General features: G+C 45.3%; 1 protein-coding gene across 1 annotated transcript in view; it reads left to right on the top strand.

Annotated features, from left to right (window-relative positions):
* LOC112635910 (contactin-associated protein-like 4) overlaps positions 1-21,917 on the top strand; it is a 183,894-nt gene that overhangs the window by 124,184 nt on the left and 37,793 nt on the right. The window contains exon 19 of the mRNA XM_025403975.1: positions 2,093-2,249. Within this exon, the coding sequence (XP_025259760.1) occupies positions 2,093-2,249 (157 nt within the window). The remainder of the gene's footprint in view (positions 1-2,092; positions 2,250-21,917) is intronic.

The following is a 21,917-nucleotide window of genomic DNA, read 5'->3' as shown; positions in this document are numbered from 1 at the left end:
GGGGGTATCTGGGATGCGGAGTCCGGCAAAGCCACCGGAGGAGAGAGCAGAGATGAGGAGGGAGAGCAGGGACTGGACGTGGTCTGGGCGGGGGTCCTTGAATAGGCAGATAAGAACCTGGGGCTTTATGTGATGGCGGCCAGTGCCTGGTGCCCCTGGGTTCGGATGGATACAGCCCAGGCCCTGGCCTCGTGTGGTTGAGGGAATTGTCACTGGGTTCGGATAGATACGGCCCAGGCCCCGGCCTCGCGTGGTTGAGGGAATTGTCGCTGGGTTCGGATGGATACAGCCCAGGCCGCGGCCTCACGTGGTTGAGGGAATTGTCACCAAGGCTGCCCTGGCGGGGCTCAGTGTAGTCAGAGGACCAGAAAAGCATCCAAGGGAGGTCCCTGGGGTCCAGCATCCAGGGTGCCCACAGGCTGGTCCCCGTGGAGACAGGGCGGGAAGAAAGGGGACTTGGGAAGTGAGGTCCAGGTGGGGCTGCAGGTCGGGGTGTGCAGGTCACGAGGCGAAGGAGGCAGTGGGGGCTCCGGCAGGTCCCCGTGATGGGTCTGGGAGGAGTGCGAAGAATACAGAAATGCACATTCACAGGCCGGGGCCAGCCCTGCAGGGAGGGCCTTGGGTGTGAGGCTGAGGCCCTGAGGTTGGGCGGGAGATCCCGGCCGGGACTGGGTTGGGAGCCTGTGGGGTGCGTTCCCTGGTTCAGTAGACTGGTTCCTATTTCTCTTCTTATTTTCTTTTCTGCTGTCTTGTTTTATTAATTATTTCTTCAACCTTCCCCAAATCTCTGGAATGCTTAAAAACTCACCAATGCAACTGAAGACCCTTGATATCACTATAGCCATTTGATAATTCCAGTGTTATTAGATGAGTAATTTAGATGGTGGAAATACAGTTATAAGTTGGAATACAATAATGTCCTCCCTCTGATTTTTGAAAGCATAATGGTGAAGTAATTAAAGTTTTAAAGGGTTATTATCAAAAATATCTATTAAACATTTTAAACGCCTCCTGCCTCCCAGCGGTGAGCTTTCGTTTTCATGGGTGATGCTCACAGCACTCATCCCAGCACCTCTGGGAGCCGCTGGCCAGGGAGGCGATGGCGTGTGAGCCAAGGCTGCTTCGCTGGGTGGAGTCAGAAGGCACCGGGGACTGGCACGTGCTCCGGGTCCTCGTGGGACCCTTGGTTTCACTCGCAGAAAATGGCCAGCGCCTCGGAAGCAGCTGCCTCCTGCCCGGCTCTCTGAGGTGGGGGCCCTCTTCCTGGGTCAGCATATGCTGGACTCCACCTCTCCCTTCTCGGCCGTCTTCTAAGTGCTGCGGGCGTTGCTTGCCCAGGTCCCTCTCATTCTGCAGCATTCCGGAGAGGTCCAGCTCCGACGTGGGATCCCAGGCAGGATGCAGAGGCTCCTGTTTATCCCTGACAGGGCACCGGGGGGGGGGGGGGTGTTTGTGTCAGGCGAGTGGAGGGTTTGCCCCTCCCTTCTGCGGCTCTGCAGGTGAACAGGCGCCTTCTCAGAACAGCAAGCGCAACTCAGCCCCAAACAACCCCCCGGCCACAGCAGGGTGCTCCCCACCTGGGAGTGACAGGATGCTGGGGTCAGACCTGCAGCCAGGGCTGCTCAGTAATAACCCATGGGGCCGACTGAGGGCTCAGAGGAACGTGCTGCCTTCGTTCTGTTGCTATTGCAACAGGCCTTTCGGGATCTCACACAGAGGTTAACTTTAGCTTCCAAATCACTTTTCGATTGTTTGTTCATTTTTTTATTTTGATGGCAACTCACTTCTTAATGCAGTTCCTGATGAAGTTTCACAACTTTGCTGTTCCAAATTATGTACTACCGTGACGAAAGGAGTTAGGTATTACTTCCTAATAAAATACATGGTCCAGTGATGGGTTAAGAAATACAATGTAATCAGATAGATCAGTTATAATTCTTAAAGAAGCAATATTCTGTTAGGGTGTTAAGAATAAAACCATTTTAAAGCACAGTTTCTCTTTGCTCTGTGGGTTTCTTAATGAGCTGGGAGACCCTGGGGGTGGTGGGCAGTGGGCCAGGCAGCTGTCACTTTTCTCTGATTTGTGTTTCAGATGGAACGGCGCTGAGCTGGTGGGCTGGAAGAGCCAACGAGACCCACACTTACTGGGGAGGATCTTTTCCCGGCGCCCACCAGTGTGCCTGTGGGTTAGAGAGGGACTGCCTGGATCCTCAGTACGGCTGTAACTGTGATGCCGGCCGGGACGAATGGTGAATTGCATGTGATTTCCTCCGTGAGACGTGCTCTTGTTATTGCTTGAAGCGTAGGACAGATGTAGGTTCCATTGCGTCCTCACAAGTTAGAGACATGTACGCTGATGAACTATGATACAAGTGACCAGAAGCCTAAAAATTACGGTCAATGAATTACTGGTTTCCTTTCTTTCTTATCTTGGTTTGTTGTTTCTCATTTTTAACCTTTTCATTATGAACAAGGTCAAATCTATGCAAAAGTAGAGACGACAGTACTAATGAACCCCCACGTGCCCATTGCCCAACCTCAACAGCCATTGCCCACGGCCAGCTTTTGGCCGTAGATATGCCAACCTCGTCACCCCATCCCAGTGATTGTGGAGAAAACCCACATATCACGTCATTTCATCTGTCAACACTTCATTGGTTCGTTGTGAAAAATTTATCACAAATCATGCACATTTTATTTCTTCAATAAGATAACCTCATTAAAGGATTAAAAGGTTTAAATTCAACCTAATTTAGTCCATTTAAGTAATCTCATGTGGACAGGACATATTTTCTAAACCAATTTCCAAAGTGTGGCCTCCAACACTCTCAACTACCAACGGGTCCACGATCACCCAGGTGTCGGGGGTGACATGTCCTCGGGTCCACGATCACCTGGGTGTTGGGGGTGACACGTCCTCAGATCCACGATCACCTGGGTGTTGGGGGTGACACATCCTTGGTGTCACCTCTGAAAGGCGTAGTGCGTGCTTTCACAGCAAAGGCTCTGAGAAGTCCCGCATAAATACTGCTGGACCCATGGGAGTTGTCCCACGTGATCTGATGAAGCCGCTGGTCCGACTTATGGATGTTTACATGAAAAGTATCTCTCAGTGTGGCCCACACTCTGGAAATACAGAGCATCAAGGGCTTAAAAATGATCTTCAAAATGGCTAAACAAGGGAATTGCCTCACATATGTAGACAATATGTGAAATCAGAAAGCTTATTATATTTGAGGATAATACTGGAATCCCCATTGATTTTATGTTTTTACTTACAAGACAATATTTATAAAGTGAGAATGTTTTCAAATCTCTAGATTCATATTTTAATGTTTATCACCAATAAAAAAATATTTCATATAGCTCAAATGCTTCAGATACTGTATTTTTATGGCACTTTTAATATGGGCCATGAACACCAAAATCACTTAAAAAAACACACAATTTGGTCAATATGATTTATTTGGCTACAGAATGTCTACAAGCTTAGGAATCAGTTCATTCAGAAATGATCTCACAGTTGTAACTGCAAGGTTTTCATTTGCTCACCTGGCATGAACAAAAGCTGGAACACATCGGTTTAAGAATATTCTGAAAGAATTAGAAAGATCTGCGGAAATGCACGTGTCAGAGACGGTGGCAGTGAAGGCCCCAGGGAGAGGTTAGCAAACTCTGGCCTGTGAACCAAGTCCTGCCTGCAGCCTGATCTTCCAAAGTTCTCCTGGCACTCAGCCGCATTCTTCCTTCACGTTTTACCATGGCTGCTCTCAGTCCCACGGCTGGGTTGAGTCAAGACAGGGACCCTGTGGTCTGAAAGCCTGAAATTCTTACCATCCGGCCCTTTACAGAAAACGGTGCTGATCTACCGTGGAGAATGCCGTGCTGGAGCCAAGTCCCTGAGACTGGGAAGGGACGGGAGACCCAGACTGGAACACACGATGGAATTGGGCGACTTCCCAAGGACCCACCTCCTGACCGTGGTCTCCAGGACGGGCAGAGGGCACCAGTCAGGGCGGCCCTGGCCTGCTGGGAAGGCCAGGCTGGTGGGCAGGGATGCAGCTGCAGGGCTAAATGCCACAGGAGCAATTTAGATTCTGGAATCCTGTTGCCTAGGAGCCATGTGGACGCACCCTCTCCCAGGGGGCCCGGCCAGGGTGGTGGCCAGGCCAGGGTCAGAGGGGCCGCAGGACGGTTGGTGGACCCAGAGGAGGTAAGGAAAAAGGGCGGCCCATGACCGTCCTGCTGGACTTGCAGGCAGAAAGGGTCAGCCTGGGGACCTGGAGGCTGCAGTGGAGGATCCTGAGCCCTCATCCAGTCTTGGACGCAGGATCCAGTGACACAGGAAGGCCCTTGTGATGCCCAGTAAGCGTGAGCCACCCCCACCCCAACCAGGGAAGCCGAGAGCCCCAGCCAGTGCCCTACAGTTGCTGGGTCTTACAGGGTCCATGTGATGCCGACTGGGATTGGAAACGCCACCTGGGCCTGCTGAGGGTGGGCGTCTGCAGCCAGGCAGTGAGTGGAGCTTGGTCCCCTCTCCGTTCCTTTCAGTATTTTCTTTTGTCCCTGAGAATCTCTGGAATGAGCGTGCACCTGCCACAAGAGCCCACCAAGGCCCCTTGACCTGCGCAGTAGAAACCTCACGGTGAGAAGATCCACATGGAAGCTCCTGAAACAGCCCCTCCCTACCCCAGAAACTAAACGCAGAGCAGCATCTCCCAGGAGCAGTGAGGAGACGCCGCCACCCTTGCAGACCTGAAGAATGGCAGGCGGTGGTCTCAGTCATTTCCCCCTGAAATCACTGATAGGGCGCCTGAAAAATCAAAACCGACGATGCTGGAAGATGGGGGATCCTGAAGATTAAATTAAGGGGCCTCATCAGAGCGGTGCGATAGGTGCGGTGCCTTTACTAAAACAGTGGCTCTTGATTCAGCAAAACGTGATTCTCAACATCAGTAGGGAAGGGCCTTGAAATCCCTCTGCGTCTCGCCCCGGCCGTGCTGACCCACTCTGTCTGTGAGGCCACCTCAGAGCACTGTCCTGGCAGCTCAGGGAAGAGGCCACGCTAGCCCGACGAGAAAACCAGTGGGAAGGACTCTGGAGGCAGCCACAGGGCGTCAATTACCTGGGCACCTGCCCCTGCCCATCACGAGCCGGGCTTTTGTGGGCCCACCAACTCGTGGATTTGGGTGAGCACAGCAGCGACCCATTGCTGAAGGAGCTGGGGACTCAGGATGGACGCAAAGGTGGCCCGAGGGCCTGGACGAGTCCTGGTGCGGGAGAGGGAGAGCCCTGTCGGCCACAGCCATGTCCACCCCAGAGATGCTCCCCAGGGCTCACGCCCGGCCTGTGGGAGGCTCGCTGGGGCCGCTGGTGGAGGAGGAGCCTGGGGTCAGCCTTGTGTGGTGCAGAGGAAGGAGCAGGCACTGCTGGTCCAGGGGCACCTCCTGAGTGGGGCAAAGGAACGTGCCCCCCACCCCGCCCCCCAAGGGCAGAGCAGTGCACACAGCTGGACCCCGGTCCTGAAGCAGGTGTGGAAGGACACGTTTCCCTAGACACCACACATGTCCCTTCGGCGAGGATGAGCAGGAACCGCCGGCAGGTGGGCAGCTGCTGGTCAGTGCCCAGGAAGGTGCGAGTCTGGAAGTAACCTGTGGGGGAGGCCTTCGGGGCCTGTGGGGCCTGTGGGGGCTGCGGTCTCCTCATGGAGCCGAGGCTGAGGCTGCGAGACCAGGAGCCCTATCTGCAGAGCAGGCCAGCCTCAGTCCTCGGACACCCGGGGCTGCACCGCCCACGTGCCCTGGACATAGAGGTCAGGGCGAAGTGAACGCTTTGGCAGCGTGGACCCCACCCACCCGGAGAGGCGGGATTCGGCCTCTGGGGCCCTGATCTGTGTCCGGTTATGACTGACCTCAGGAGCTCTGCCTGCAGGTGGCTTCTGGCCATGGAGGCTGCAGCCTGCGTGGGATGGCAGGAGCCGCTCGTCAGCCCACAGTTCTCAGTGCACGGGAGCTGCTGCCCACGCGGCCTTGGGACCGACGGTCACTGGGAAGCTGCCCTCGTGCAGTGTCCCACGGTGCATGCTCCCTGGGACCCTGCTGGGTGTCGGGATGGGTAGCAAAGGAGGGAGCTGGTGAATCTGCTGAAGACCCCAGGGCTGACACAGGAGCCATGGGTTAGCCAGTAAGGATCGCTCGGCTGTGACGCTGAAGTCAGCCGCAGGGCAGAGGAGATGCAACCTAGACACAAGTGCGCCCGGGCAGTGTGAAGGATGGACTGTGGCAGACACCGCCAGGGATGCCCAGAGGGCCCGTGCACGCCAGGGACAGCCTCAACCCAGCAACCCACAGCGTGCGAGGGAAGGACTGGCATGCATGGGGGATTCTCCACTGTCGCGCAGGGTGTCTACTAGTCTGACATTGGTCAAAATAAAAGATAAAAAACTTGTAAAATGACTCAGAGGTGTGTGGTGTGTGTGGAGGCGTCGGTGCGAAGAAACAATCAAATGACCAAGGAGTGTCCAGAGACAGGTGCACAGTCCTGTGGGCAGCACCTGGGAGTGTGGAAAGTTTGGTCTTTTTAATAAATGGAGCCGGGTCCACTAGATATCCACGTGCAAGGAGTAAACCTTTATATTTACTTCACAGCACATAAAGATCAATTCCAGTTGGATTTCAGATCAAATAGGAAAGGCAAAAGAATAACAATTCTAGAAGAAAGCACCGGAGAGCATCCCCAATCCGGACCTCCAAGGGTTCTAATTCCATCTTGTAATTCCAAGCGAGTTCGGTCTCCTCTCCCTCCCACCTGCCTCTCAACCTCCGTCTCTCTCTCACTCTATTTCAATATAGACACACATAAGTATACGGGTCCTGAATCATTGCAGAGTCCATTGCAGACATGATGCTCCTTTAACCTCAGATATTTCGTCCTGTATTTCTCAAAAGCAAAGCTGTTTTCTTACATAACCAGAGTCCAAAAATCAAAATCAGGAAATTCATATTGATCCAGTGCTATTTTGTAACCCATAATTTGTATTTACATTTCTCTAATTATTCCCATAATGCCCCATTACTGTTGATGTTAATTTGACAGTTTGGTTCGGGTGACGTCTGCCAGATTCCCCACTATGAATGATCATTTTTGCATTTGTGATCAATAGTGTTTTGTGCAGGGATGCAGGAAACCACGTTCTTACTCTCTTATGCCTCAGATTCAGCCTACTTATTTTAGCATCCATTAATTAATCTTGCCTGAATCAATTATGACTGATTGTTGTTCAGATGGTGGTGTTTTTGTTGTTGTTGTTTGTTTTGTTTCAGTAACACTGTTCCTCGTATGCACGTTTCTCAGTCGACATTCCGACTGTCGGGGTCTCTCCCCCTCTTCATAACGTGTCCTCTCTCCTGTCCTGACGTCATCTGGGGCTGCAGCTGTCCCAGGTGAGGCAGGTTTCAGCCGTGTCCTCCTGCCAGGCCCCATCCTCCTCTGAGCACTTTCTTACATTTTACCCAACGGGTTCCAGGCGCATCCTGCTCTAAGCTCGTCCTTCCTGGAGAAGATTCTTTCCACACTCCTTTGGTGCATTTTCTGTTAAATTCAGCCCTAAACAATTGTATCTCCCATTCTGGTGTTGTAAACCGAGTTATCATTCTATCTTCTAACTGGTTATTATTTAGTTTAAGTCCCAGCTATTTATCTTTGTTTTTATTGCATTTGCTTTTGGGTTCTTGGTCATGAAATCTTTGCCTAAGCCAATGTCTAGAATGTTTTTTCTGATGTTGTCTTCTAGAATTTTTATAGTTTCAGGTCTTACGTTTAAGTCCTTGATTATTTGTGTATGTGAAAGCATGGTCTCATCATATCCGGTTCCACTGAACTCTTTCTTCTTGCCCATTTGGTAAGACACTGTCTTTAGGGCTGAGGCACTTAGAGGGTATACATGTGAATGTCACGCATGTAGATACCATGTATGCCTCAATAAAGACACTGATCACGTGCACGTGTGTATTTACGGAATCACATCAAGAATGTGTCTTCATAATTATCATCCAGAACATTTTATGAGAAATGGATGTTAACATTCATCAAAGGTTTTTTCGGCATTTATGCAAGTAATCAAATGATTTTTCTCCTTAGATATCTTAATTCGATAAAACATATTAATGATTTCCTAATACTGAAACTGGAACAGATCACTGGCCATGTTGTCTTTCTTTGTGTGGAATTACATTCTTCACGCACCGATAATACAGCTAGAAGGTTTGTGTCAACGTTCGCAGGTGGCCAGTCTGTGCATTCCTTTTCTTCCCGTCTTTATCAGATTTAGGTGTCAAGGTCACACTTGCTTCATAGAATTGGGATGTTTTCCTTCATTTCAGTGCTCTGGAAGAATTTTTCTTTTTTTGAAACATTGGGACTATTAGATTTTTGAAGTTTTACTAGGCTTTCTCTGTGAATTCACCTTGACCGGGAACTTCTGTGGCACATTTTCTTGATACATTTCTGTTTTGTTTCTACAGAATTGAATACACTAAACTACATAAACCCAGTGGAATCAATTTCATTAAACTTAATTTTCCTAGTAAATTATCTTTTCACTAGTAACAAGATAAATTCAGGGCCAGGCGCAGTGGCTCACACCTGTAATTCCAACACACTGGGAGATCAAGGCGGGTAGATCACCTGAGGTCAAGAGTTTGAGACCAGCCTGGCCAACATGGTGAAAACCGTCTCTAATAAAAACAAAATATATACAAAAATTAGCCAGGCATGGTAGTGCGCACCTGTAATCCCAGCTACTCAGGAGGCTGAGGCAGGAGAATCGCTTGAACCTGGGAGGCGAGGTTGCAGTGAGCCAAGATCGTGCCATTGTGCTCCAGCCTGGGTGACAAGAGTGAAACTCCATTTCAAAATAAATAAAGAAATTAATTAATTTAAAAAATTAAAGAGCATAAATTCATTCCTATAGAGGTAAATTCATTCATATAGTGGTCTGAAAAGTAGTTTATTTTTTATGGTTTTTCCCTTTTAATAATTTTCCCTTTTTAAAAAATTTTACTATTTTGTATATGTGTGCTTTCTGCCTTTTTTCTTGATTAAACTATCTGGGGTCATCCAGATACACGATATATTTGTCTTTATAGTATTTTTTTTAAAGTATTTTGATTTACCATTTAGATGTATTATTTTTCTATTCTTCACCTTATTAATTTTTACATTTAAAAATTTTTCTTTATGCTTTTTTTATTCTCTTTGTTGCTTATACCAGTCTTTATGGTGCCAAGTAAATATACTTGTGTTCATTCTTTACTTCTGGCTGGTAAAAATATTTCAGAGTTTAGGTTTTCTTCTGTTCACCAATTTCAATGCATTAAATAATCTGAAATGCATTGCTTTATTTACCAGTATTTTAGTACTTCTGTAATTTTTATGTGTATTTCCCTTTTTATGGCAATTTTTAAAAAATAGCCTCGAAATTTTCAAGTTAAAGGACCTTCTTTAAAAGGGTCGCTAATATTTTCAGTTTTATCAAGTTTTTTTTTTTTTGTTGTTGTTGTTACATGAGTAAGTTCTTTAGTGGTGATTGGTGAGATTTTGGTGTATCCATCACCCAAGCAGTAAAGATTTGTAGTCTTTTTTTTTTTTTTTTGAGACGGAGTCTCGCTCTGTCACCAGGCTGGAGTGCAGTGGCGCAATCTCGGCTCACTGAAACCTCCGTCTCCCGGGTTCAAGCGATTCTCCTGCTTCAGCCTCCCAAGTAGCTGGAACTACAGGTGCACGCCACCACACCCTGCTAATTTTTTTTTTGTACTTTTAGTGGAGATGGGGTTTCACCATGTTGGCCAGGGTGGTCGCAATCTCTTGACCTCATGATCCGCCTGCCTTGGCCTCCGAAAGTGCTGAGATTACAGGCGTGAGCCACCACGCCCAGCCCAATTTGTAGTCTTTTATCCCTCACCCCCTTCCCACACTTTCCCCCAAGTCCCCAAAGTCCATTGTATCATTCTTTTGCTTTTGTGTCCTCATAGCTTAGCTGCCACTTATGCGTGAAAACATACGATGTTTGGTTTTCTGCTCCTGAGTTACTTCACTTAGCATAATAGTCTCCAATCCCATGCAGGTTACCGTGAATGCCATTAATTCATTCCTTCTTATGGCTGAGTGTATTCCATCATGTATGTACATACGCCGCAGTTCCTTTATCCATTCCTTCTTATGGCTGAGTGTATTCCATCATGTATGTACATACGCCGCAGTTCCTTTATCCACTTGTTGATTGATGGGCACCTGGGTTGCTTCCACATTTTTGCAGCTGTGAATTGTGCTGCTGTAAACATAGGTGTGCAAGTAGCTTTTTTGAATAATGACTTACTTTCCTTTGCGTAGATACCAGTAGTGGGATTGCTGGATCAAATGGCAGTTCTACTTTTAGTTCTTTAAGGAATCTCCACACTGTTTTCCATAGAGAGTGTACTAGTTTACATTCCCACCAGCAGTGTACAAGTGTTCTCTTTTCGCCACATCCATGCCAACATCTGTTATTGTTTGATTTTTTGATTATGGCCATTCTCGAGGGAGTAAGGTGGTATCACATTGTGGTTTTGATTTGTATTTCCCTGGTCATTAGGGATGTTGAGCATTTTTTCATGTTTGTTTGCCATTTGTGTATCTTCTTTTGAGAATTGTCTATTCATGTCCTTAGCCCACTTCTTGATGGAATTGTTCATTTTTTTTCTTGCTAATTTGTTTGAGTCCATTATAGATTCTGGATATTAATCTTTTGTCAGACGTATAGATTGTGGAGATTTTCTCCCACTCTGTGGGTTGTCTGTTTACTCTGCTGACTGTTCCTTTTACCGTGCAGACACTCTTTAGTTTAATTAAGTCCCAGCTTAATTAAATAAAATTAAATGAAGATAAATAAAAATTTATCTTCATTTTTATTGCATTTGCTTTTTGGTTCTTGGTCATGAAATCTTTGCCTAAGCCAATGTCTAGAAGGGGTTTTCCGATGTTATCTTCTAGAATTTTTATAGTTTTAGGTCTTAGATTTAAGTCCTTGATCCGTCTTGAGTGGATTTTTATATAAGGTGAGAGATGAGGATCCAGTTTCATTTTCTACATGTGGCTAGCCAGTTATCCCAGCACTGTTTGTTGAATAGGGTGTCATTTCCCCACTTTATGTTTTTGTTCGATTTGTCAAAAATCAGTTGGTTATAAGTATTTGGGTTGATTCTTAGTTCTCTATTCTGTTCCATTGGTCTATGTGCCTATTTTTATACCAGTACCATGCTGCTTTGGTGAATATAGCATTATAGCATAGTTTGAAATCAGGTAATGTGATGCCTCCAGATTTGTTCTTTTTGCTTAGTATTGCTTTGGCTTTGCATGCTCCTTTTTGGTTCCATATGAATTTTAGGACTTTTTTTTCTAGTTTTGTGAAGAATGATGGTGGTATTTTGATGGGAATTGCATTGAGTTTGTAGATTGCTTTTAGCAGTACGGTCATTTTCACAATATTGATTCTACCCATCCATGAGCATGCGATGTGTTTCCATTTGTTTGTGTCATCTGTGATTTCTTCCAGCAGTGTTTTGTAGTTTTCTTTGTAGAGGTCTTTCACCTCCTTGTTAGGTGTATTCCTAAGTATTTTATTTATTTATTTATTTATTTATTTATTTATTTATTTATTGCTATTTTGAAAGGAGTTGAGGTCTTGATTTGATTTTCAGCTTGGTAGCTGTTGTTGTATAGCAGAGCTACTGATTTGTGTACATTCATTTTGAATCCTAAAACTGCTGAATTCATTTATCAGCTCTAGGAGCTTTTTGGAAGAGTCTTTAGGGTTTTCTAGGTATACAATCATATCATCAACAAACAGCAACAGTTTGACTTCTTTTTTACCAATTTGGATGCCCTTTATTTCTCTCTTGTCTGATTGCTCTGGCTAGGGCTTCCATCCAGTACCAATAGAAGTGGTGAAAGTGGGCATCCTTGTCTTGTTCCAGTTCTCAGAAAAAAATGCGTTCAACTTTTCCTCTTTCGGTATTATGTTGGCTGTGGGTTTGTCATACATGGCTTTTATTACCTTGAGATATGTCCCTTGTACACTGATTTTGCTAAGAGTTTTAATCATAAAGGGATAATAGATTTTGTCCAATGCTTTTTCTGCATCTGTTGAGATGATCATGTGATTTTTGTTTTTGATTCTGTTTATGTGGTGTATCACGTTTATTGACTTGCATATTTTAAACCGTCCTTGCATCTCTGGTATGAAACCCACTTGATCATGATGGATTATCTTTTACATATGCTGTTAGATTTGGTTAGCTAGTATGTTGTTAAGGATTTTTGCATCTATGTTCATCAGGGATATTGGTCTGTAGTTTTCTTTCTTTGTCATGTCCTGTCTTAGTTTTGGTATTAGAGTGATACTGGCTTCACAGGATGATTTAGGGAGGATTCTGTCTTTCTCTCTCTTGTAAAATAATGTCAATAGAATTGTTACCAATTCTTTGAATGTCTGGTAAAATTCAGCTGTTCCTGGACTTTTCTGTTGGTAAATTTTTTAGTACCATTTCAATCGTGCTGCTTGTTATTGGTCTTTTCGGGGTTTCTCATTCTTCCTGATTTAAGCTAGGAGGGTTGTATCCTTCCAGGAATTTATCCATCTCCTCAAGTTTTCTAGTTATGTGCATAGTAGCCTTGAATGCTCTTTTGTATTTCTGTGGTATAGGTTGTAATATCTTCCATTTCGTTTCTAATTGAGCTTCTTTGGATTTTCTCTCTTCTTTTGGTTAATCTTGCTAATGGTTTATCCATTTTATTTATCTTTTCAAAGGACTAGCTTTTTGTTTCATTTATCTTTTGTTTTTTTGGTTTCAATTTTATTTAATTCTGCTCTGATTTTGGTTATTTCCTTTCTTCCGTTGGTTTGGGTGTGGTTTGTTCTTGTTTCTCTATTTCCTTGAGGTGTAACCTTGGATTGTCTATTTATTTGTGTTCTTTCAGACCTTTTGATGTAGGCATTTAAGGCTATGACCTTTCCTCTTAGCACCGCCTTTGCTGTATCCCAGAGGTTTTGATAAGTTGCGTCACTATTATCATTCAGTTCAAAGAATTTTTTAATTCCCATCTAGATTTCATTGTTCACCCAATGATCATTCAGAAGCAAGTTTCTTAATTTCCATGTATTTGCCTGGTTTCGAAGGTTCCTTTTGGAGTTGATTTCCAGTCTTACTCCCCTGTGGTCTAAAGTAATTGATATAATTTTGATTTTCTTAAATTTAGTAAGACTTGTTTTGTGGCCTATCGTATGGTCTGTCTTGGAGAAAGTTCCGTGTGCCGATGAATAGAATGTACATTCTGCAGTTGTTGGGGAGAGTGTTCTACAAATATCTGTTAAGTCCATTTGGTCCAAGTTATAGTTTAAATTCATTGTTTCTTTGTTGACTCTCTGTCTTGATGACCTGTCTAGTGCTGTCAGTGGAGTATGGAAGTCTCCCACTATTACAGTGTTGCTGTCTATCTCATTTCTTAGGTCTAGTAGTAATTGTTTTATCAATTTGGAAGTTCCAGTGTTAGGTGGACATATGTTTAGTATTGTGATATTTTCCTGTTGGACAGGGCCTTTTGTCATTATATAATGTCCCTCTTTGTCTTTTTTAACTGCTCTTGCCTTAAAGTTTGTTTTGTCTTTTATAAGAACAGCCAGTCCTGATCGCTATTGGTGTCCATTTGCATGGAATGTCTTTTTCCACCCCTTTACCTTAAGTTTATGTGAGTCCTTATGTGTTAGGTGAGTCCCTTGAAGGCAGCAGATACTTGATTGGCAAATTCTTACCATTCTGCCATTCTGTACCTTTTAAGTGGAGTATTTAGGCAATTTACATTCAACATTAGTATTGAGATGTGAGATACTATTCCATTCATCGTGCTATTTGTTGCCTGTATACCTTGATTTTTTAAATTATATTTTTGTTTTATAGGTCCTATGAAATTTATATTTTAAAGATGTTCTGTTTGATGTGTTTCTAGAGTTTGTTTCAGGATTTAGAGCTCCTTTTAGCAGTTCTTTTAGTGTCATCTTGGTAGTGGTGAGTTCTCTTAGCATTTGTTTGTCTGAAAAAGGCTGTATCTTTCCTTCATTTATGAAGCTTAGTTTCACTGGATACAAAATTCTTTGCTGATAGTTGTTTTGCCTAAGAAGACTGAAAATAGGGCCCCAGTCCCTTCTGCTGAGAAGGTTTCTGCTGAGAAATCTGCTGTTAATCTGATAGGTTTTCCTTTATAGGTTACCTGGTGCTTTTGCCCCATAGCTTTTAAGATTCTTACCTTTGCCAGGCGCGGTGGCCCAAGCCTGTAATCCCAGCACTTTGGGAGGCCGAGGCGGGCGGATCACGAGGTCAGGAGATCGAGACCATCCTGGCTAACACGGTGAAACCCCGTCTCCACTAAAAATACAAAAAACTAGCCAGGCGAGGTGGCGGGCGCCTGTAGTCCCAGCTACTTGGGAGGCTGAGGCAGGAGGATGGCGGGAACCCGGGGGGGTGGAGCTTGCAGTGAGCTGAGATCCGGCCACTGCACTCCAGCCTGGGCGACAGAGCGAGACTCCGTCTCAAAAAAAAAAAAAAAAAAAAGATTCTTACCTTCATCTTGACTTTAGATAACCTGATGACAATGTACCTAGGCAATTATCTTTTTGTGATTAATTTCCCAGGTGTTCTTTGAGCTTCTTATATCTGGAGGTCTAGGTCTCTAGCAAGGCTGGAGAAGTTTTCCTTGATTATTCCCCCAAATATGTTTTCCAAACTTTTAGATTTGTCTTCTTCCTCAGGAATGCCAATTATTCTTAGGTTTGGGCATTTAACATAATCCCAAACTTCTTGGAGGCTTTGTTCATTTTTTTAAATTATTTTTTCCTTGTCTTTGTTTGATTGGGCTAATTTAGAAACTTTGTCTTTGAGCTCTGAGTTCTTTCTTCTGCTTGTTCGATTCTACTGCTGAGACTTTCCAGACATTTTGCATTTCTCTAAGTGTATCCTTTATTTCCTGAAGTTGTGGTTGTTTTTTATTTATGCTATATTTCACTGAAGATTTCTCCCCTCATTTCTTGTATCGTTTTTTGATTTCCCTGAATTGGACTTCACTTTTCTCTGTTGCCTCCTTGATTACCTTAATAATTGACCTTCTGAATTGTTTTTCAGGTAAATCAGGGATTTCTTCTTGGTTTGGATCCATTGCTGGTGAGCTAGTGTGATTTTTGGGGGGTGGTTAAGGAACCTTGTTCTGTCATATTATCAGAATTGTTTTCCTGGTTCCTTCTCATTGGGGCAGGCTATGTCAGAGGGAAGATCTGGGGCTCAAGGCTGCCATTCAGAGTCTTTTGACTCACGGGGCATTCCCTTGATGTAGTACTCTCCCCTCCTTCCTATGGATGTGGCTTCCTGAGAGCCCAACTGTAGCTATTGTTTTCTCTTTTCTGGATCTAGCCACCCAGCAAGTCTACCAGGCTCCAGGCTTGTACTGGGGGTTGTCTGCTCAGACAATGTGAACCGTTTTCAGGTCTCTCAGCCATGGATACCAGCGCCTGCGCTGGTGGAGTTGGCAGGAGCTGAAATGGACCCTGTGAGGGTCTTTAGTTTTGGTTGTTTAACGCACTATTTTCATGCTGGTTGGCCTCCTGCCAGAAGGTGGCGCTTTCCAGAGAGCACGGGCTGTGGTCGGATGGAGAGGCTCTGCCGGTGGGCGGGGCCCTAGAACTCCCAAGAGTGTATGCTGTTTGTCTTCAGCTACCACAGTGGGTAGGGAAGGACCATCAGGTGGGAGTGAGGCTGGCATGTCTGAGCTCAGACTCTCCTTGGGCAGGTCTTGCTGCGGCTGCTGATTTTGCTCCCTAAAGAGCCTTGGTCTGCCATTTGTGTGAAGGTACTGACACAGCTCTGCCTCCACGTTAGGCTGTGACTCCAGCATCCAGGAGGGTAGTGGAGTGTGTCCTTGTCACCCCCGCAAATGGGCTGTGACTGCTGTGACAGCCTGACCACCACCTGCTCACAGTCCACCCTCTGCGTCCGCTGGTAGATGAAAAATATCAGAGAAGAAAACAATGAAGACAACAATACAACAAGGCCTGGCGCGGTGGCTCACACCTGTAATCCCAGCACTTTGGGAGGCCAAGGTGGGCAGATCACCTGAGGTCGGGAGTTCGAGACCAGCCTGACCAACATGGAGAAACCTCGTCTCTACTAAAAATACAAAATTAGCCAGGCGAGGCAGAGGTTGCAGTGAGCTGAGATCATGCCATTACGCTCCAGCGTGGGCAATAAGAGCAAAACTCCATCTCACAAAATACAAAACAAAAACAAAAAACAACAATAACGTAATGCAGATAAAAAAGTAATACAGTATAACAGCTATTCACATGGCATGTACGTCACATTGGGCGTCATGAGTGATCCATGGATGCTCTAGATGGCGAGATGGGCGCAGGTTGCAGCAAATGCTCCATTCTTACCAGGGACTTGGACGTCTGCTGGCTTTGCTGCCCTCCACTCCTGATCCCTGCTTGGTACCCAGGGGCGCTCTTTCTGTTGTCTGTTGGTGGCAGGCCTCTGTCCTCTCACCACACCCTTTCAAAATCACTCTGTGTCTCTGATATGTAGAGTGTGCTGTTGTGTCTTGCTTTGGGGGGTCAAATTTAAAACCTTTTGACTTTCAAAAAGTGAGTTGAGCCCATTAGCATTTATTATTAAAACTCATATGTCTGGGTTCAACACCATCATATTATTCTATGGAATAGTTATTATGCAAATTATTGTGTTTGCTGTTTCTTTCTTACATGGTGTATATTTCTCTGGTCTTTAAAAAAACTTTAGTATTTAAGGAGTATTGCTTTCCACCTTTATAGTTATTTATTTTAAGATGAGTTTATTCTACTGTTCTTTCATCTAATCCATTGCTATTTGGCTCATAGGCTTTAATTTTTCCTTCATTGCTGAGCCCTCAGTGCTGCTCAGCCCTGTCTCCCTCTCCTCCCTCCTCCCTGTTGCATCCTCTCCGTTCTGCAAGAATAAAACTAACCACGTCCACAGGTATCCCACTGACACCAGCTATGCATGTGGCCAGCTCTGTGTCACTCTTAGGTCTGCAATTAAACATCCTCCATCCTCACGGGTATTAGTTCTGCTGGAGTTGCCCAGTTATCTCCCGGTTGGCTGCTGTTCATGCTCCAGTAGGTTCTTCAAAGGCAGAGCAGATGCCTCTGGGTGTAGAATCCCTGCAGCCCTGGGGAGCACCCGCCTCGTATTGTGACCTGGCATCCAAAGGGAGGTGACTGGATGTAAAGCCCTTGGTTCATGTTTCCTTCACACTTTTGAAAATAATCTTCTACCATTACCTTGATGTATGTTATTTTGGAGAAATCTGAGGCCCTTGTACATTATTTCACCTTTTTGACCTGAAACTCTGGTCATTTTTTCCTTGTGTGTTTTTTTGTTTGTTTGTTTGTTTGTTTTTTCAGATGGAGTCTCGCTCTGTCGCCCAGGCTGGAGTGCAGTGGCACCATCTCGGCTCACTGCAAGCTCCGCCTCCCAGGTTCACGCCGTTCTCCTGCCTCAGCCTCCCAAGTAGCTGGGATTACAGGCACCCACCACCACGCCTGGCTTATTTTTTGTATATTTAGTAGAGACGGGGTTTCACCATGTTAGCCAGGATGGTCTTGAACTCCTGACCTCATGATCCGCCCGCCTCGGCCTCCCAAACTTCTGGGATTACAGGCGTGAGCCACTGTGCCCAGCCCTTTCCTTGTGTTTTAAGTCTAACACTTCTACTAGGATAAACCGCAGAGTTGATTGTTCCAGGTCAAGTTCCTCTGTGTGTGTGGCTCAGGTCTTCCTCTGCTTTCAGAAAGCCTTGTTGAGTTATAGTTTTAAATATTAGTTCCGTTTTATTTTTTCTTTATCTCCACTTACATATAAATTGGGTTTTCTTTGTCTTTCTTCTATTTCCACTACTTTCTGGTTCATATTGATTTTTTATTTATCTGATTTTCCTTCTTTGAGTTGCTTGTTTTTGCTTTTATCCAATGACCTTTATTACGTTTTTATCTGAATCTGTTCTCTCTTGGGCATGTTGTAATTGTTCCTCATTTTCTATGGTTTTGTGGTTTTCTTGGGTTTATTTTGTAATTTCTGTTCCCTTGCTTGCTTTCTTCCGGATGGTTGGTCCATGTTTCTTCTTAGTTTGTGAATTTCGGATTCATAGTACCTTGTCACACCTTCTTATGCTTGTTTAAAGACATTTAAGTCCGTTTGGAAGATTCTGTTGTGTTTTTTTCACTCATTGCTGGCGTCCCAGGGAGATTTCCACCCAGGTGGTTTTCACTTTGTTTTGTTTTACATTTATGAAGACGGTGTCTTTGCATCTCTGTGGGCAGGGCTGGTTGTAGAAAATGGTTGACATCTGGGTCCTGGGTCACAGGCACCGCTCCAGTCAGCATGGTCCTTTCATGGAGTCCTGTGTAAGGGGAAGGGTTTTGTGGCCGTCATTAGTTTTTCACAATTTCCTTTTCCTGGTGGGATCCTAGAGTTTCTCTCTAACATCCCTTCCATTATACCACATGGTTTCCAAAGGGCACTTCCCTTTCCATCCTCCCTCCCCCAGACTCTTGTCTTGGCAAAGCCACCTTCTAGAGCGCGTGAGTGTGCCCAGCCCCTTCCTGTAGCCAGTGCCCCGATCTATGTACCGTTTTCCAGTATTTTCACCCTCAAGTGGACTTTCTCTTGAGCAGTGATTTTAGATCAGTTCTAGGTTCCCTTTTCTCTTTCACATGCATTCTCTCCAAGCTGCCCTGTCTCTGCCAAGGTCTGCGGCGGGGTCTGGGCCCGATTCACTGTCTGCACCGTCTGTGTGTGCACAGCAGCCATGTGGGGCTCTTCTCCCAGCTTTGTGGGCCATGTGGCTCCGGGGGCTATTCTCTAGCCTTTTGTTCTCTGTTTCTGTCTTGGAGGACACCTTGGGAGTTTCCCCGTCTCGCCAGCACTGTTGGGGCACCTTCCGCTGCTGCAGCTGACACTTGACATTAGTTTCATTGGCTGTATTAATGCTTCAGAAAAATCTGGGGAATTCACAGTTTTACAGCACTGAGTCTTCCAACTCTTGAATATTCCCTCACTAACCTTTGTATAGCACTCAGTGTAGAGGTCTCACGTGCCTTCGTTGGTTTTACTCCTGGGGGTTTGTGTTTTGGATGCTACTGAGAGCCGAGTCGCTTTGCACTTCATGTTCGCGTTAGTGTTGCTGGCATGTGGAAACACAGTCTGTTTTCGTGTCATTGATTTTTTATCCATTGGCCCTGCTAGACTCATATTAATTTTTTTTTTTTTTTTTTTTTTTTTTTTTTTTGAGACTGAGTCTGGCTCTGTCGCCCAGGCTGGAGTGCAGTGGCCGGATCTCAGCTCACTGCAAGCTCCGCCTCCCGGGTTCACGCCATTCTCCTGCCTCAGCCTCCCGAGTAGCTGGGACCACAGGCGCCCGCCACTTCGCCCGGCTAGTTTTTTGTATTTTTTAGTAGAGACGGGGTTTCACCGTGTTAGCCAGGATGGTCTCGATCTCCTGACCTCGTGATCCGCCCGTCTCGGCCTCCCAAAGTGCTGGGATTACAGGCTTGAGCCACCGCGCCCGGCCTCATATTAATTTTTATGGTCTGTAAATTATTTTGTATTTTCTACATATATAATATCCATAATTATTGTAATTTTGGTTTTTCCTTTACAATCATAATATTCTAGTTATTAAGTTAGATGGGTACATTGGTGTTTTTTATGTTCTCATTTAAGCCATTTAAATGCCTGAGATGTTTCTCATAAAGTAAAATTTTAATTGATCAAGAAAGTTTTTGGTGATGATATATTTTTCTGTAAGTCACATTTCTCATAAGAAAGTAAAAACTGCTCCATTCACTTGGAGCTGTCTTCAAATTTGGTCCTAAGAATGGTTCTAGGCCGGGCACGGTGGCTCAAACCTGTAATCCCAGCACTTTGGGAGGCCGAGACGGGCGGATCACGAGGTCAGGAGGTCGAGACCATGCTGGCTAACCCGGTGAAACCCCGTCTCTACTAAAAAATACAAAAAAAAAAAAACTAGCTGGGTGAGGTGGCGGCGCCTGTAGTCCCAGCTACTCAGGAGGCTGAGGCAGCAGAATGGCGTAAACCCGGGAGGCGGAGCTTGCAGTGAGCTGAGATCGGCCACTGCACTCCAGCCTGGGCGACAGAGCCAGACTCCGTCTCAAAAAAAAAAAAAAAAAATGGTTCTGAATGATTTTGTTGTGGACAATGGTAACATTTCTGTTCTTCTAGTAAATGTTAGAGTTGGCCAGACATTTCTCCACGTTCCTCCTTTCCAGTGTTTAAAAATATCCCTTAACATTTTCTGTAGTTTAGGAGTGTCTATGGAGGAAGTTTAAATGCCGTCTTCTTGGATTCTGGAGACCTCTGGGAACCCGTGGCAGCTTCACTGTGTCTGTGTCTGTCTTGCAGTGAAACCTGCAAGGAGAACATAGAGGAGTCAGGCGTGGCTGTGAACCAGCAGTTTTCAGTGAGCCTGGCAAATCTATCGTGAATCCCCTGAATGAAGCGGGGAGTTTGCACTCACATGACAATGTAGAAGGCCACTCTTCCCCGCAGCTGAGCAGTAGCAGCTTCCAAACCAACGCTGACCAAAGACCTATTAGTATTTCATCACCTTTCTCCACACATATGCATCCACTGAGCTACATTTACTTATTCTCAGCACTCTACATACATTGCTGACGTTAAACTCTTAATAAAAGGCATGCATTCTGCAAAGTTATGCTTAAAAACGTCAAGGTTTGACCTTGAATGACCACAAGCTCTGCATTTCCCGGGAGTGTTCCTGGCCTCCCGGGACTTCGGTGTTTGTGCTGTCAGAGACGGACGGTCAGACAGTGATTAACGTGGCTGCTCTCCACCACCTCAGAGACGTCCCAGGCTGGCCCCTCACACTCCCCATAAGACGTGCTCCTGGTGCCTGCTCTCTAGTATTCCGAAATCAAGCTTTAATAGACTTGGAAAACCTGTGTTGTATCTTCCTTGTTACCAAAAAGAAGTAGAAGCTTAACTAAGTAAAGCAGTGGATTGTTGAGGTTAAATTTGGCAAATGATCCAGTTCCTTCACTGTCTTACTGTTTATATTTTAATTTTTATTCCTTTGTATCTCAGTATATGCACTAAATATAGCGGACATACTATTGATAATGTAAGAGGAAATGTTTAAGACAATTTTAAGTTTAATCTGAAATAAAACATTTAAGCCACAATTTTAAGCTTAATCTGAAATAAAATGCTTAATTTTGTTAACTGTGATAACATTTTTTTCTGTTAAATGAGGAACTTTTAGTTGCATAAAAAAATAGGAATAGCCACACATTCAGCACCTTGGCCCTTTCTTCCAAATCTACATGGAGGCAGAATTGGCAGCACCTGAACGGTAGAAATGGCTTTATTTCTCCCTGTGGATTCAGGGTATTTCTGGTTCAAATCAGATTCTCTATGGTCTATAAATCAGAAATCCACATGAAAGTGAAGTCCATCATAAAATCGCAAAGATGCAGCAAAAATGTAAACAATGCCCTTATTTGGGAAATATGGAAACCAGCCAGAGAGGAGGCGGTGGCAGCCGGGGTCAGGCTCTCCGCCCCATCCCAGCCGTCTCTGCATTTCTCCTAGAGACGCTCATTTATCTCCAGCACACACTCAGTTTTATAAAGCCATTCATAGCAGGAATGAGTGCGCAAACATCCCGGGAACTGGGGGTCGCCAGGGCAAGGATCACACCTGTCACCTGTGGGAAGAGAGAGTGGGCAGTTCAGGTTGGAAGAAACCTCTAGGGACAGGTAT

This window comes from Theropithecus gelada, chromosome 12 (genome assembly GCF_003255815.1).
Source record: "Theropithecus gelada isolate Dixy chromosome 12, Tgel_1.0, whole genome shotgun sequence".
Classification (NCBI taxonomy): Eukaryota; Metazoa; Chordata; class Mammalia; order Primates; family Cercopithecidae; genus Theropithecus; species Theropithecus gelada.
This window is presented reverse-complemented; position numbering and strand designations above follow the sequence as displayed.